General features: G+C 37.2%; 2 protein-coding genes across 2 annotated transcripts; both read right to left on the reverse strand.

Annotated features, from left to right (window-relative positions):
• Positions 1 to 5523: 5523 nt before the first annotated feature.
• LOC149096404 (melanocyte-stimulating hormone receptor-like) lies at positions 5524 to 6491 on the reverse strand. Its single transcript, XM_089281289.1, has one exon. It carries the CDS (start codon positions 6489 to 6491, stop codon positions 5577 to 5579), a length of 915 nt encoding a protein of 304 aa, XP_089137415.1. The 3' UTR covers positions 5524 to 5576.
• Positions 6492 to 11483: 4992 nt separating this feature from the next.
• On the reverse strand, positions 11484 to 13042 carry LOC149096405 (melanocyte-stimulating hormone receptor-like). The gene has a single exon (XM_089281573.1). It carries the CDS (start codon positions 12703 to 12705, stop codon positions 11749 to 11751), a length of 957 nt encoding a protein of 318 aa, XP_089137699.1. The 5' UTR covers positions 12706 to 13042; the 3' UTR covers positions 11484 to 11748.
• Between the last annotated feature and the right edge of the window lie 5726 nt (positions 13043 to 18768).

An 18768-nucleotide genomic window follows, 5' to 3' on the forward strand; every position in this document is an offset into this window, starting at 1 on the left:
TACAGGTACGTGATATTTCATGTGTGGTCCACTTATGCCAGAGAGCCTACTAATACTTTCTCCGAACAATAATAATTCCTAGGCGCAAACTCAAAATAAAAGCTTTATGAATTGCATCAAATATCGCCCACGGCCGTATTTTTACTATTGAAACCATTTTTGTATTGTATTCATGGAAGTCTAATATTACATAATGACAATTTATCGGGCAATCTTTCAGGAAATATGCGCAATATTTTGAGGTTTAGACTATTAAGGCGTGGAATGATCATTATTATATTACTATATCGCCACTTCTTTTTTTTTTTCAGTATGACTGACGCAAAGACATTTTTCTTTAACTTGAATATTTAAAAACAAAAAAAACAAAAAATAGGGATTTTTTGCCCTTAGCCGAAGATGTTTACCTTAGATGTATATACCCCCATTGGGCTCGTTAATTCAAGTTGGCTATCAAAGAACACTAATACGATTACAAGGAAGTCACACGGTTTATCTCTAATTTTCGAAAAATTAAAATTTGACCCATATACCACTCATCAGAAAAGGTGGAGTAAAAATATCACAGTGTATTTCTGCGCCGCAATACCAGTTTACCTAGGAAAAACATTGACAGAAGTTTGGAAATCATGGGATAGTCAATACCTTAAAAAAAAAAAAGTCTGCATGCGAGCCAAGTGGCCCATCGCCGCGCCTCCCCAGTCAATATCGTAATACTTTTTTAATTCTTGTTTTCACTGTTTGACTCGTCTTGCAGGCTCGCCAAACTGCCAGCGATACCAGTCACTGACTCGACAGGAAAAAAATTATCCCTTCTGGAGACTGATGTTCAGAAACGTCTTCTACTTGTGGAGGCGACACAAACGTGATTTACCCCTACCCCGGGTATACGTGCATATATACTGTGTGACTCGTCTTACAGGCTCGCCAAATTGTAACAAAAACTCAGCGATACGATTCACTAACCCGACCCTTTCGGAAAATAACATGCGGCAACATCCATGATCGCAGAGGCGAAAAGAAACATGATTTACCCCGGGAATACATCTGCTCTGTACCGGGTATCTTATCAACAATAAAACTATGAGCTATTACTACATGGCTTTCAATGTACTCACCTTGCAGTTTAGTAGTCAGAGCGCTTTTCTCTCGCTTTCCTTCATATATTATTATCACGACTTGCTTTGTTTACCGAAACACCTGCTAAAGCTTTTTTTTTTTCTTTTTATTTATTTTTCTGATGCTTTTGCCGATATGCGCAGACGCAGTAAAAAGTGCTGATAATTAGCGCCTGGTGTTGGGACTATTTTCCAACAACAGCACGTTATTGCGCCTACATATGTTGATTATGTCTTAATACAGGGACAGGGGCTGTAATATCTCTTTCTTTTATTTTTCTTTCCACAATTTCAAGGATTTCGCCCATAGTTCAGGCCCGTTCTACCGGATCGGCGCTGGTATTAATAAATTTTGCTGTCTTTTTGTATATAGAAATTATGAATATGTAAGTTGCCTAAAAATGTAATTTTGAATACCGAAAACTCCTGAGACACTGCATGCATGCAGCTACCAGCGAAGAATAGTATTGTAATAGTAATATCATTAGCCGAAAGCCGAAGGCGAAGGCTGAGGCTGATAACCCTTGCCGAGACCTTAATTATTCTGGATATCACGAAAACCGAATCCAATAATTGTTTAATTACACATTGAACGAAAAAAATGAAAGTCATGTTTTTGCTTCTTCACTGACGGCAAGCAACACAAAGCGCGCGGACTTGACAGGATTACCCTTAGAAATCATGTACCGCGGTCCTTTATGACACGATTACCCGTGACCTTGAGTGTCCTTGACATGATTATTGTATAATCTGCAGCTATGACGTTACAGACGCTGATTTCGAAAATTCACTACACGCTTTCGGCAATTCAGAAAAGAGATAGTGAGTTCAATGTATAATAATGTTTATTAACTGCCAACTCCAAAATTACCAACTTAACAAATCACTGAAACTAAATAAGTAGAAACACATATTGTGATCAGTGGTGACTTTAGAAAACAACCATATTTTCTTTTCTCAGGACAATTATTCCAAACGATTGACTACCTATTTTTGACTAACCTTAGTACTAGATATTAAGTAGACCATACTTTATTGCAAGTCGGTTGATCACTGGAGGGTCCAGAGGAAATACGCTCTGTTCCTAAATGTATTGGCCGCTAATGTTTAAATTGTCAGAAAGAAGCTCATACGAATATATTCCTTAAATCATATTTGTTTTCTCACACTTCGCAAATGATATTAATTTTCATCTCCATTGATAATCCCTATTATTTTCTTCGCAAGCATCTGAGCGGGCCGGAATCCTAAATCCTCGAATTCGATTGGCTAATCATACGCAGATGACTGGTCCAGCTTTTTACGGTACGGCCCACGGGCCGGAGTTTTTCCCCGCTGTCTAAATTTCGCTCCTAAAAGTTAGCGGTAATCGTCAATCTTTTGCCTTTTTTACATATCTAGCGACGATTAGTCAACGCAAGTTTCTCTCTGTTCACTTTAAAATGGCAAGGAAAGTCACTGTAAGTAAATTCAATTGAGTGTTTTGAAGTTGTGAGAGTTTGCTGGGTTGTTTGTAGCTTGGCGCTGTAATGGCGCGCAATCCTGTGTTTCTCTCGCCGTAGAATTTTAGTCAATTTCAGTCGAGTTTACCTATCTGATCGTTGCTGTATTCAGGAGAATTTCTGTAGCATACACTTAACGAATTTCCTCGCTTTCTGCCATTCAATTTACGGTAGAAAAGTCTGAGTTTAGGTGGTTTTAAAAGCAACGACTGACAGAAATTGTTTTTGTAGTAAAACTTCAAACTTCCCACGAAATTTCACACCGCAAAAACAATTTTGGAGAACTTAGCTGGTGAAATTTATGGAACTAACATAAAACAGTTCGGAAAAATCTGTTCACCATCTTTCTTCGTCTGCTATTTGAGTTACTCGCTCGTTGCCAAGATTTTTTACAAATCGTTAGTAGAGGGAGCGCAAGCCGATTCAATGACAGGAGTTACGTAAACAAACCCATTTGTAATCTGTAAAACCAATTTACTGCAGGAAAAAAATAAATAAATAAATAAAATAAACATGTTATTTGCCGCCTTATAGAAAACCCCGGGCTTCAAAATGCTGCTCTCGGCCTGCGGCGCGCCTCGGGCAGCATTTTCAAGACATCGTTCATAGTTTTTCAATATACGGACCGACCCTAAGCCGGCAAATAACATATATATATATATATATATATATATATATATATATATATATATATATATATATATATATATATATATATGCGCATGCTCACTAGCTCGCTAGTTTGAGCACTCTGGTAATGACTTAGATACTACCACATGTGTAGTATTTGGGGTGGCTTTTTTAAGCTTAGCCTCCATCCTAGTCTTCAGCACTGCACTGATGAGGCCCAGAAGGCCGAAACAGTACTGTCTGCAGTTAGTTATATATATATATACACGTAATATTGTTTTACATAGATTATCTATGAGCCATGTTTCCGTAACGTCTGTAAGTTTCCGACTCGGGTCAACCTAAAAGTATCAAACTTAATCAAATGACAAAACTCAGCGTTATCTTTTCTGTAGTGATGTAAGTGATCGATTGATTTAAGTTTAATAAATACTTTTAGCCAAGTCTAAGAGCAGAACACCTGGGTCGGTTTGTTCAAAGCCCAATTAATCTATGCTAGGACAAGCGAGAGTTTTGATTTCAATTTTGTAACTGTACTGTAAGGTTTCCTGTTTATATCGTTTGGCCTTCTGTATTGGGTCTAAGTGTACTTTGCGAGTAGTCTCGAACTGTACAAAACATAAGCAGTGAAAAGTATTTGCATACAAGAAAAAAAATATTCTTCCGTTAACTTTTAATCCTGGGTTAGCGTTGAACGGCTTCCGAACAACCCGGTACTGATTACAACAAGTTAACTTGAAATGAGCCCGCGATCCGATCAAGAACCAGCACTTGGTCAGCAGTCGAATCGTGTGTCGAAAAACACATGACCACGACAAGCTCTAGACTTGAGTCCGCGACATGATCACGTGTCACTGGTCAGCATATAAATTGTTACGATAGGTGTCAGTGGACCCTAACATAGATGTCCAATATCAAAGAAGTCCGCTCAAAATCAGGGCTGCGTGTCTCTGTCAACCTATTAGCTGGAGAATGGCCGCCTTATCGCGCAACTCCGCAGCCGCCGCCGTCATCGCCGTCGTCGTCGCGCGTACACGTTCACGATCAATGCCTCTAGCTATGACAACCATGAGGAAATCCGTTATTGGGTTTTCTTTTTTTTTTTTTTTTTATTTGAGTATGGGTTTCCGGATCCCTGGCGTCCCTTTGGGGCCGCCTGAACTCCGCTAAAACTCTTCCCATGCTCCCTGCGCAACTCCGATTTTTACGATAACTGCAGAAATTCTCACGCGCTCATTGGCTAATTTTTATTGTCACAGACACATGAATTTATAATTTATGGGATGCGTCAACGAGCAAGAGCGGACAATTTGACAATTTGTTATCGTAAATTGTTGTCAGTTTTTAATGCGTTTATCCTGTTACTGACGATGATTTTCGTCAAAATAACATTATCAAAATAACATTATCAAAATAGTCTGCGGATTCACTCGGCTATCGCCTCGTGGATCCACAGGTACTTTGACAACGTTATGACGAAATTCCTGGTCAATAACAGGACAGACGAATGAAAAACTGACTTCAATTTGTTAAATAGTGCGACACCTATATAGCACTAAGCACTAAGCGCCGAGGCCCGGACATACCGATGACAATGTAAATGATCTTTAGATCCAGGTACATTGTACAGTGTTGTGTATTAGGATCCGGAGTACTACTATAGAGTACGCAATGAATCGTGACAAGTGCTCTACACAACTGCTTTATTAGAACTGAACAACACTAATTTATGTACAATGATATAATGGTATAACCACGTGATTCCAGTTTAGGGTGTGCGACATAATGATTGCAAGATTACAGACTATCTAATAAATAAGGTATCCGTACGAAAAGATACTAAACAGTTAAGCAATGATGATGATGATGATGATGATGGTGATGACATTATTTAACCAGGGAACACAATTCGCCAAGGAAGCCCTATGTAGAAAATTAAATTACAAACTAAATACAAAGAACTAACACGGTAAAATTATACAATACCACAAAGAAATCTTGAGCTATACAAAAGGGTCTAGCTAGTTTTAAAAATATGTGAACATTTCACTCTTCTTATACTAGGTTCTAAGTCATTATATTCCCTTATGGCATGAAAAACAAATCTCTGTTTATACCAATTGGGACGCACCTTAGGATAATGGAAATTGTCCTTATTACGTGTATTATAAGAATGATGGGAACTTGAAGTTTTGACTGAAAAATTGAAAATAATCTCACCATTTAAGCATTTGAATTCAGATACCAATCTCCCCCCCCCCTCCACTTCCCGCAACAATATCGCCATAGTCGAATAAAGTGACAATTAAGTTATTATATAAAAATTTCAGAAACACCACAACTGTCTAATCGCAACTTTCACTCCTTGCCTCACTTCCTTCATCTTCCAGCAGTACAAAAATGGGTTTAGGGATGAGCTGAACAATACAAGAGATATCGTTACCTCCCAAAAAAGATCAAGGAACTGTGTATGCATTTCTGTGATGGCAGTTATCGAAGTTACGATAATATACGGGAGATAACAAACCACTAATGTAATTTGTACCCATAATGCGCTGGACACCGTCTTTTTGTACCGTTCTATGTTCAGCGAACTTCTTTCATTGTTCGTTAGCCCTCGGTGGACATTTTCTTGTACCTGTGCTTGCTGATGGCGAAGCTTAAGGTAGATTTTCGTATAACAGAGAATTGACATTAATATGCAGAATGACATCACTATACAAATGATGGATATAGTAATAAGATAGTCGTAAAAGAACATCATTGCAACTCCAAAGCAGAAAAGCCAAAACACGGCAACAAAAATCCACGCACGTCTTAAAGTTACCACTTGTCTGTATCTTAATCCCAACAGTAGAGCGAGAAGCCGGTCTACACTTATTGCAGTCAGTGTTAACAGAGACACTCCTCCAAAAATTACTGCCGTGCTATTAAAAAGCAAGTTAAGATAGTAACAACTTTTGGAGTTTTCTGGTGATGCCAAGAAGACGATATGTATAGGTTGCGTAATGAGGCCTACACAGAGATCAGTGGTTGCTAGGCAGCCCAGCAAAAGTTTTGATGGCGGATGAAGTGACGACACCTTCTGAAGAGCAGCAATGATCAAAACATTCCCCAAGATTGCAATTACAGCTAGCGTGCTGTTGACTGTGGAATACACAATCTTTTTATATGTGCCATGGAGACCTGTGCTACACAGACTTGTGTAATTTCCATCTTCAGTTACGTTCGAAGTCGCCATTTTCGTGTTCTCCCTCTGAGCTGGTAGTTATAGATGTTAATGTTTCTATAGTTATGTCACTCCTTTTGTTAAGTCCACAATCTTTCACGAAGACGTTTGGAACACTCTATTCATGCGTCATGCTGAGCGTAGTAACAGTAGTTTAGCTGTCGTTTGTTGCTCCTGTCGTTGAATTGGAATGATTATTTCCTATTAATAGCTAATGATATTTTCGCTGGTGCTGATAGTATAGTTCTAGCTCACCCATAAACCTAAGTAGTAAACTTTCTCCCTTTAAACTGGGGCAAATATTTAGAAATTTTTGTTCCGGTAAATCATAGTTAATTGAGGGAAGCGGTCAGGAGGGCCGGTAAGCATCAAAGAAGCAAACAAACATGTTGAGATGTATTTTGGAAGGTCCTTGACCCTGCACATCTTTTGTTTTATGCTCGTCGATTTTGCGTGAATTACGTAATCGCAATGCTTCTATTGGTTAGTTGAATGAGTACATATAACCACCGTTTGTATTTTGTCAGGTTGTGTGGAGGGTCAAATGCCAAAATAGCGCACAAAAACATACAACAAAGAACTTCGCCAGGTTTCCTAACCATTTCCCTCTATTTACTACGCGTAAATACAAAACTGTTTTGTAAAATATATGCTTCTTTTGGGGAACGCAACATCCAAGTCCATAATCGTGAGAAGAAACGCTAAGTATTAACATTTCAGACAGCTAAGGGGTTGTGAAATGTAAAAAGTGAATTTCGCAACCGAAGACATGTACGTGTTCTTATTTAGGAAAAAAAAAAAAAAAAAAAAAAAAAATATATATATATATATATATATATATATATATATATATATATATATATGCAATTTAGAACCTACATATTACGCAGGTATATGAATCCATTAACATAAATTGACTTAGGGCCATAAAGATGCGAGATAATAATTATGCGATTTCATGTGTGTGGTCCACTTATGCAATAAAGCCTACATGTACTTTCTCCTAACAATTGATATATCTCAGCACATAAGAAGATTAAAAGATTTATCACTTGCATCAAATATTGTTCGGGCATTTGGCTTAAGATGTTTACCTTTGTTTACCTTGGAAGTTTGGACATCATAGCGTAACGAATATCGTAATACGTTATTTTAAATCCTTATTCTCAATGTTTGACTCGTATAACGGACTCGCCAAACTGCTACAAAAACTCGGCAATACCAGTTACTAACCCGACACGAAGAAAATGCATGAACCCTTCTGGAAACTGATGTTATCAGAACCGTACCCCACTTGTGGAGGCGAAAAAAAAAAAAACGTGATTTACCCCCTACCCCTACCTATAAGTCCACGAGCTATTACTGAATGAGTTTCAATGTGCTCACCTTGTAGTTTAGCAGTCAGAAATCTTTCCTTCGTTTCCCCTTAAATATTATTTTCGAGGAGTTGCTTTGTTGACCAAAACACCTGCTAGAGCTGACTTACTCTGATGCATGTACCGACTTATGCAAACGCAGTAAATTGCTGATAATTAACGCCTTTTGTTGTTGCGTCTACGTATGTTGATTATGCTTTTGTTTGTGCATTCAAAGATTTTGCCCATAGTTCAGGCCCTTTCTACGGGATCGGTGTATTGATAAATATTGTTGTGTTTTTGTTGTATATATAAATTATGAATGTGCAAATTACCTAACAATGTATTATTAATACCCAAAACTCTTAAGACACTGCATGCATGTAGCTACCGTGGTAATATTATGTTTCTAAAAAAAAAAAAATAAGATAAAGGGATGTTGCCTCCAATCTGCTGCTGTTATTTGACAACCAAAATACCTAAACGCTTTAGCCCTGTCTATATGCAACCGCCATTGCTGTGCCTTAACTAATATGAAAATTTCTTTCTTCTAAATTTTGAGGTACAATTTGTTTTTTATTATTATTACCATTGCCGAGGTGGAATTGGAGTATTTGATGCTCGGTTATATTCAACTGTTTATATTTTAAATGTCTTCCTGTCGTACAAGTATGTTTATTTGCTCTGGAAAAAAGAAAACAAGACACGCGATTCTATTTCTAATTTTATTTACGGGGGTACAGAGAGGTACACAAAATAAGTTGTATTTGTCATCACAAAACTAGTCCGAATATTCTTTTTAGTTCTTCAAGGCTGAGAGAAATGCATGTTAAAAAAAAAACAAAAAACAAAAAAACAAAAAACAAAAAACAAAAAACAAAAAACAAAAAACAAAAAACAAAAAACAAAAAACAAAATACAAAATACAAAAAACAAAAAACAAAAAACAAAAAACAAAAAACAAAACAAAACGAAAACAAAAAAACGAAGAACAACAACAACAACAAAAAACAAAACATAACAAACAAAGAAAACTAATTTTTCTCAGATGATTAATTTATAAAATGTCAATCTTAGAAACATACAATTATTCATTGATGTCAACTCTGGGTCTGCTCATTTGCCTCAATCACATATACAGATAATAATAATAATAATAATAATAATAATAATAACAACAATAATAATAATAATAATAATAATAATATACCTGAATAAATATTGACTTTATTTTCGGTTGATCTGTCTTTTTAACTTTGAATTTTCTCTTTTAATTTTCAATGCAGCCAAAAGTGTTAGTTCTTGAATTCTTCTTTTTTCAGGCTTTTGTTTTCGAATGAATGTAGGAATGAAAAGGTAATGCAGGAGTCATTCTCCTAGGATTTGAAAACACTATTGAAAGCATTTTGTTTGGTTTATTTAACTTACGAAATAAGTGCAAAGACCCATTTCTGTTTAAACATCGTGACACAAGCACTGAGAAAAGCATAAAAGGGGAAACACCAGAGAAATCGCTGAGCTTTTTAGTTTGACACCAACGACCGGCTAATCGCTATTAGGAACCCTACGAGGAAAGATTTCGTACAGAAAGCAGTATGTTCATTTTTCTATCCCAGTCGCGTAGTTAGTCCTGTTTTCGGCCGTTGACAGTAATGAGGCCTCATTACGTGGGGAGGGGCGGAAGGGGCTGAGTATCCTGTGGCTCAATAGCTGTTGGCCTAAATATCCCGTAGCCGTCAATTCAAATTAAAAACAAAGTCAATTTTCCTGCTCGATACTTCTTGATATCTGTGCTAAATATCCCATATCTTAATACTTTATCCTTTAACTCTCAGACGTCCTCCAGAAAGTTTTGAAAAGACGATTTACTCAAAGAGGCTGAAACTTTCAGTAGCTGCTCGTTCATTCTCTGCAGAAATTTTCGTATGTCAATTGTGTGGCGATCATTTTTGACGTTGCCATGGCAACCATCAAATTCCTTGTCATATACAAAACATTTGCATTTGCCTTTGCATTGGCTGCAATCAAGCGAATACGACATCATATATTAATGAATAAATATGATAGTCCAGTTCAACCATGTTTTAATTACTGTAGTGTTGTCTATGGAAACTGTGGCAGTGGTCTCTCTGAAATTTTTCAGAAGCTCCAAATTCGTGCAGCCCGTATTTTAATGTGTGCCAGTTATGACTCTAATATCGATGAATTGTTCCGGGCACTGGGTTGGTGTAAACTCAAATATCAAAGATTTGAATAAGCTGCTGTTATGATGTGAAATCTTTACATTGGATGACCCCTGAGTATCTGAGTGCTAGACATAATATCATATCAAGTCAGGAACACTGAAAATAAATTGGCTTTTCCTCAGCCCCACACCAATCAGTTTCTCTTTCAGCGGAGGCAGGTTGTGGAACAGCCTATCCAGTGACCTTCGTACAGCAACATCTTTATCTGATGTGCATACGTCACCACAGTTTTGAATGAGTTTTAACATGGCATCCTTGTAAAGCAGCTTTTAGTATGTAGTTTAGGTTAGTTAGTTTAGTTAGCGATAAATAGCTGATCTTTTACAATCTTTGCTGAAGGATTTACCGTGTGTAAATAAAGTTACCAATAATGTTACTATTAAGTCTGATCAAAAATCAGCTTTTTGAGGGAACTAATTCTGTAGTTTTTTTTTTTCCAGTTTTCTTCATCAAATAACACAAATTTATGAATTTATACATTTCATAAGAATTCTGGTTTGATTTTGCGTTAATTTCCTTTATTTGTTGACTTAAAAAAAAATTAGTAAAATCCAAGATGGCCAGTCAAATGACTCCGTCGAATGACGGTCGAGGGGGAGGTAGTTCCCCTATCCCCCCTTGTACCAAGGTAGGAGTACAAGTTAGCTTGTACGTCTGAGGGTTAATACCCAGTATGCCCTTACTTTCTTGCCTGAATATTGCGTTTGTGAAAAACTGCGATAGGGGGTCAGTAATATATTACATATCATGCTCGTGAAAGGGTTTCTCAGATCAAAGTAAGCAGTCCATCAAATGATTGCATAAGTTCTAATTAACTTTATAATAATGTTATATTGTAATAGTAATAGCATTTCTGTAGCGTCGATCCACTAGTTGCCCATAGCAACATCAATTAAGATTATTAGACATCTAAACATAGAGACGTTACAGGAGCTTGCGCATCTCGAAAAGCTTAGCCTAAATTTTCAAGTTCGTCGTTTGTAATCCGTGTTAATGTCCTCCATCCTTGATCATCTTTGGTCCCTTATAGTTTATTATTAACCCTATGGTGTTTTTCTATATTAGTAAACTATTATTTGCAGGTTTTCTTCAATTTTAAGGAAATTTTATACACGGTGAAAATAACTCAATACTCTGTGTCTAAGCCTCTTTAATGCACCTTTTAAAATCGAACAGTCCTCGTTATGCTTATTATTTGCCAACTCCAAAACTACCAATTTAACAAATCACTGAAGCTAAATAAGTTAAAACAAATATTGTGATGAGTGGTGACTTTAGAAAACAATCATATTTTCTTTGCTTAATGGTGCCTCCTTAGCTTCTTTTCAAAATTACCCGTTTCTGAGGTGCTATCATTCCAAATGATTGACGAACTATTCTTGACCAGCCTGTGTACTAGATACTAGGTAGACAATGCTTTATTGCAAACCAGTGGATCGCTTAAGGGTCCTGAGGAAATACATACCCTTCCTAAATGTATTATCCCTTAATGGTCATGCGCTGTTAGTTAAAATTGTGAGAAGGAAACTCTCCGCCACCATTACATCACTTTGTTTGAATTCCTAAAGTTATTCGTTAATCATTATATTGTAGCTAATACTGTTTTCAGGTATATGAATGACATGTTTTCCAGGCTTGATGCGTTCTTTAAGACATATTTGTAGACATTTACCTTACGCAATAACAAAACCGAGAAATAGTGTCCGTCACCGCCAGTCTTATTTCCCTGATTTTCCAGCAATAAATAAAAGGATTTAGGGATGAATTTAAGAAAACGACTACCGTCGTTATTTCCCAACCTAAGTCAATGGATAGTGTATTTCGTTCAGTGATAGCAAATGTAGCTATGATGACACCAATAGGAAGGTAACAAGCCACTAACGTCACATTTACCCACAATGCACTGGACACTGACTTTCTGTATCGCGCTATATTCAGAGGAGTAGATCTCTTGGATTGCCAGGAGCATCCTCTGTTCGATCGTGTTTGGTGAGCATGGCCCTGTAACTGCGCTTGATGTTTTCGTAATGTGAAATAAATTTTTGTGTAACAGCAGGTTGAGATTATTATACACAGCAATAAGATCGTGCAAACCACAAAATCACTAATTGAAAAGTTATAAAAGATTGTGATTACAATGGCAATTATCGAGAGCCGTGAAATAACAACAACGACCCAAACTCTCCTCAAAGTTACCAAGTGTTTGTATCGTAACCCCAATATCAGGGCGAGAAGTCTGTCTATACTAATTGCAGTCAGTGTCAACAGAGATACACCACAAAAAATGAGACCTAAGGTATTATAAAGGACCCAAACATGGTAACAAAGTTTGGAGTGTTCTGGAGACATCAGATATGTAACACGAAGAGACTGTGCTATGAGGCTCACGCAGAGATCGGTGATTGCGAGGCAACCAAACAAAAGCTTTGATGATGGATGAAGGGAAGACGGCCTCTGAAGTGCAATGATGATCAGAACATTCCCCAGTAATGCTGTGATGGAAAGGGGAACATTAAATGCAGAAATGATTATCTTTTGATTTATATCGAGGAGTCTTGTATTGCAAAATAAATCTTGAATCAGTGTCTCGTTCTCATGCACGGTTAGGTTCCCCATCTTCATCATGTGATACACTGAGGTAAGTGCCAAGATTTCTTCCTTCTACATTCAGTTTGTCTTATTATTCGAGAGGTTAGTTGAATATTTTACCCATCTTGTGCTTTCCTGAGTGTTTATATCAAGCTGTCTCCTTTTCACAAACTTGTCGTGCTTTGGCTCAGCGTTCCTTCTTTACAGCACCAATTCTAATGTTTACAGGTGGCTGTGTTAGTTAGTCCCCATGCGCCTCAGTAATTATAGGCACCTTACTGAAGGCCATTTCATCTGTCAGCTAATGCGTTTCCATAATAATAATAATATAAAAAAAAAAACTAAGATCGATATCTTTGTTAGTTTGTAAAATTTAAACAAATTAAAGCTTAGCTTTAAACTCTGCCTTGTGTAAATTCGAAGCAATAATACAGCATATTTTATTTTAGAAAAAAATATCATTATTTGAATGGACGTTTTGCTATGAAACGACGTGTCATTAATTATTTATTATCACCAGCCTCGTGAATTAATGCTGTTAAAAGCTAACAATAACTTCAGAGTCACGTATTGCAAAGGCGGAATATTTGCTGTTCATACGTCCTTTCCCAGGAGTTGCACCTTAAAAAAAGTCCAGTCTGATAAAGTAAACTCTAAATTTGACAATCGTGTCACATGAGAAAACATCAAGACTTTTTTCATCTCCAAAGAATCATCATAGAAAAAGATTCCCTCTAAAGGAAGAGGAGCACAAAGGAATACCAACGTACAAAATTGAATATTAATCATCGGCAGTCGTCATACAACAATCTGCCAACATTATCATTATTACATAAGCTGGTCATGAATTACGAGCGCGGAATTTTTGTTTCTTATACAAACCTTTTTTTCGGCTTGCTGAACATCCTTTATTTTCAGAAGTCAGTTCTCCAACGATTCAACAACTTACTTTGATCTAACTTTTGAAGTAAGCGCTGTTAAAATACGACAATTTTGTATTTTATAACAAAATTGCTTTGATCATAGCTACTGTAGGATACCCTAAACGTAATCATTGTGTGACAAAAGAGAACATCAGGCCCTTATTTTATCTCCGAAAAGATACCTTTAGAGGTGAAGATTAACAGTTCTATCGCGCAAGGCGTTCTTTTTATCGCTATACGCAACTTACTATCTATTCTCTTAAAGGTACCGAGTGGCCTAGCAGTGTGCGGTTGTTGGCAAAATGAGGGCCACTTTTTTTAACATTTTCGAAGTGTCTGTAAATAGATGAAGTTTTAAACGTTGAGTAGATTTATACGCCTAAAACAATTAGATTATTCGCTTAACTATCACGCGAAAGAAATCGATGGCAAATAATCTAATTACTCGGGCTTCCCTATAAAAAGCCCGAGTCAGTAAATGCAGGCTGTTCCTTTTCTTAGCCACCAAATGGGACTTCAAAAAGACAGGCGTTCCTTTCGGAAAGCGTGGAAACTGGGGAGGTGAATTGCAAATTGCGAACGACGTTATTCGCAGAGCGCTGTGTTATGTAAAGAAAGCGTTGGACCAAATCATGCCTTATAATTTCACGCAATGTGACGGGAACTTCCTCCATAGAGATTAATTATTATTATTTTCGTCATCATCATCATCATCATCATTATTATTATTATTATTATGGTTATGGTTATTGTTATTGTCTCACGTAGAGAGATATCAAGCATTTTCCGAAAGGGTGTGTCCATGAATTCTCTATAGCTTCAAAGCTAGCCAAATAAGCAAAGTTCATACTGGCTCTCACGAAGATGTCGGAAAAATCAGGGATCTTCGTCAACAGAGCTTTGAGGGCGAGGAAAACAACATGCAATTGGACATTCAGACGGTCGAACAAAAAGCAGAGCATGGCTTTCTATCAGCACTCACTAGGTTTAATTACCACCGCCTCGAGAAACAAAAAATTAAGTTTCGCAAAGAAAAAGGTAAAACTCTCCGAAAAGGAACTCCAGAGAGAGGCTTAAATAACAAATCCAAACCTAAACCGCTATCGGCGGACATCAGTGTAAAAAACCTAGCAGCTATACTAGGAATCGATGCTGAAAATGTGCCTACACTACTGTCAACATTAAAGGAAGTTGTAAACAATAAAGATGTTGAAAAGTACACATGTCTGTTCACTGAATGTTCTAACACTGCTAACACAGACAGAAAAAATAAAAGGAAGGGAAAATCAAAAATCACAAAAACACAAATAAAAACCAAAAAGCGTAATGAACGCAGAAAACTATCAACCTCTTCTCTTACAAAAAATAACGATAGATTTATTAAAGATCTATCGAAAGCGAATTTGACTGACAACCAAATTAAATTGCTATCAAAGGGATTAAAATTTATACCAACCGCCACAGTAACGAAAACTAAAATACGGCGCCATGTTTGAATCGCAACATGTTTGAATCGTCCTTCTTGCTAAGCAATATTTACGCGCCAAATGACATTACCGCTCAGACAGCGTTTTTTCGTAACCTTGACAACATTCTTTTACCGTATGCAGATTCACAAATCATCTTGGGAGGCGACTTGAATTGCTCATTAGCACCTATAGATAAAACAGGTGAAGCTCCGGTTCAAAAGAAACAAAAAGTCATTGATGAGATTGAAGGCTTAGTCGGACGATTCAAACTTCAAGACATTTGGAGAGATCAACATCCCAACAAAAAACAATACACATGGCGCGATAATTCCTTGAAAGTGCAATGTCGTTTGGATTACTGGCTTGTTTCGAAAGAATTGCCGTCTGCCATTGATATAAACATCATCAACCCCACAATATCCGATCACAGCGCTATCGCTTTTACTTTACAATCCAAAGAATATGCTAAACGGGGACCCGGGTTTTGGAAAATTAACAACTCGTTGTTAAAAGACGCAAACTTCATTAATGAGCTCAAAAGCAAAATACCCGAATACAAAAATAAACACAGCTATCTCGCCGACAAAGGCCTGTACTGGGACATGCTCAAAATGGAGATAAGAGGATTTTGCGTCCAATATTCAAAAAGGAAAAATAGAATAAAAAGAAATAAGGAACGCGACCTTCAAAAAGAAATTGACGACATGATGACCTTACTGCAATCAAATAGATCAAAAGAAAACATTGCGAAGCTTTACCAATTAAGAGCCCAACTCAACCAGATTGCTGAATATAAAACTGAAGGAGCAATGATTAGAAGCAGAATACGTTGGCATGAACAAGGGGAGAAAAACACCAAATACTTTTTAAATCTCGAAAAAAGGAGGTTCACAAAAACACATATAACTAGACTTAAAACGGACGAAGAAAGGGAAACTACCTGTGAAAATGAGATTTTAGAAATGCAAAGAGCATTTTATGAAAATTTGTATGCAAAGGCCCCCTGCAATAGTGACACACATAATGCCTTCCTACAAGACCCTAACCTGGTTAAGTTAGAAGAGCACGACCTGCATGAGCTTGAACAGCTTTTATCTAAAAGCGAGTGTTTCAATGTCCTCAAACAGTGTGCCAAAAACAAATGCCCAGGCAGTGATGGCCTCTCGGTTGAGTTTTATTTGCACTTCTGGCATCTACTCGGCGAAGAAATGGTAGAAAGTTTTAATTACGCCCATAAATTAGGAAAACTAAATATCACTCAAAGACAAGGTATAATAAAGGTCATACCAAAAAAACGAAAGAACCGGCTGTATTTAGAAAATTGGAGACCATTAACGTTACTTAATGTTGATTATAAAATAGCAACAAAATCAATAGCTCACAGAATCGCTAAAGTCCTTCCCAAATTAATAAATGAAGACCAAACTGGCTATGTCAAGGGCCGCTACATAGGACAGAATATTAGACTCATCAATGACATCATGAAGATAACTGAGCTGGAAAACATTCCCGGCATGGCGATTTTTATTGACTTTAAAAAAGCCTTCGACACCGTTGACTGGAACTTCCTTTTTAAGACCTTGGAGGCTTTAAATTTCGGCCCTCAATTACAACAGTGGATTCGAACCTTTTACGCTGACTGTTCAAGCTGTGTAACAAATAATGGTTACGCCTCCGCTTTCTTTAATCTACAAAGAGGTGTTCGCCAAGGGTGCCCACTTTCTGGCTCCCTGTTTGTGCTCTGCGCCGAAATTCTTGCTAACGCAATAAGGTCTAATGCAGGTATCCAAGGAATCAATATTTACGGAAAAGAATTCAAAATTTCACAATACGCAGACGATACCACTGTTTTTGTTTCCGATAGTATATCTGCCCAAAATTTATTCCAACTGCTCAATGCCTTTCAAAACTGCTCAGGTATCGAAGTAAACAAAAGTAAAACAGAGGGCATGTGGCTGGGCGCAAACAAAAACAACTTGGAGGAACCTCTAGACATAACATGGCCAAAAGATCCCATACTTGCGCTCGGTATACACTTCTCCTATGATGAAGAGGCTGCCTTTCAAAAGAACTTTGAACAGAAATTGTCTTCAATGACTTCCCTACTTAACCTGTGGTACCCTAGGAACTTAACTCTACATGGCCGTATTGTCATCCTAAAAGCACTAGCCCTCTCCAAACTTATTTATAACACCGCTGTCCTCCCTGTTACATCTAATTTCATTCAAAATGTTAATAAAGTTATATCCCAATTCGTATGGCGCAAGAAAACCCCAAAGATAAAGCAAACCACAATGATTGGACCGAGAGCAAAAGGAGGTCTTGGAATGCCTGATTTTGATGCAATAAACAACGCTCTCAAAGCGACCTGGATCCGAAGACTTGATAACGGTTACCCTTCCGCGAGCTGGACGCATATCCCTGTCACCATGTTAGAAAAATGTTGTGGCAAATTTCTCCTTAAGTGCAATTTTGATCTCAAAAATCTCAATGTAAGAATTCCTCTCAAATTTTACGAGAAAGCCTTGTTGGCTTGGCAGTCAATCAATTTGTTTACTCCGTCCTCAGAAGAGGAAATACTTGATGAAATTCTTTGGAACAATAGATTCATCAGGATTGGTAACTACTCAGTGTACTACAAAGAATGGCATGAAGCGGGTGTAGAAAAAATTAGAGATATCTTCAACGGTGACACATTTACATCTTACCGAGATTTCTGCTCTCACTTTGCCCTTAAAACTAACTTTCTAACCTATTACGGTTTATGCCAAGCAATTCCATCTAACTGGATTAAAACTTTGAAAGGCAAATTACAGCCGCATTCGAAGGAACCTACAAACATGGATAGAATTCCCCTTGAGAAGCTCTCTTGCAAACTTGCTACTAACTACCTTGTTGAAAAGAAGTTCGTTTCTGCCACCGCCGAAAAAAGACTGAAAAGAGCTAATTTGAACGACCAGCAAATTTATCAAACGTACATGATGCCTTTCAAGGCCACTAAAGATATTCAACTCTCGATGTTTCAGTTCAAGATTGTACACCATATTTTACCCACCAATGCTGCATTACATAAATTCGGTATTAAAGAGCACGACCGCTGTCATTTATGTGCTGAAAAGCAAACAATTACACATCTCTTCGTAACTTGCCCCAACGTCCAGCTGTTTTGGACAGAGTTTACTGATTGGTGGTACAGAAAAAACAATACTGTAATCACGCTCTCTGAAGCACAAATACTTTACGGCATCACAGACACCGTGCCTCTGTGTCTCGGTTTAAACCTCTGTACAATAATTGCAAAATATTATACTTACACCGCTTCAAAAAATGAGGAAGATTATTTCTTAGACGCTTTCTTGGCTATCCTTAAAAACACAATAGAAATAGAAACTAGCAGAGCAAAGGTGCAAGTTAAACTGTAAATATAGCTAAATATACTGTAAATTGTCGCTTTTTTGTCATTTTTTTTTCTTTTTTTCTTTTTTTTTTTGCAGTTTTCACTAGTTCTAGTAACCGTAGTAAAAGTTTGTAGTAATTGTCCGCGATTAAAAAGTAGTGTAACGTAAGCGGTTTAAATAATACTGTTGTTTCGTCAAGCATTGTAATTAGAGCAAGTTGTAATTAGCGTAAGTAGCTGTATTGTTGTAGTTTTATACGTAGTTTTTGTAATTAATAATGTAAGTATGCGTGCTGTAAAAAATAGATAA

The sequence above is a fragment of the Orbicella faveolata genome, unplaced genomic scaffold (genome assembly GCF_042242905.1).
Source record: "Orbicella faveolata isolate gen_17 unplaced genomic scaffold, um_ofav_v1 contig_48, whole genome shotgun sequence".
NCBI classification, from domain to species: domain Eukaryota; kingdom Metazoa; phylum Cnidaria; class Anthozoa; order Scleractinia; family Merulinidae; genus Orbicella; species Orbicella faveolata.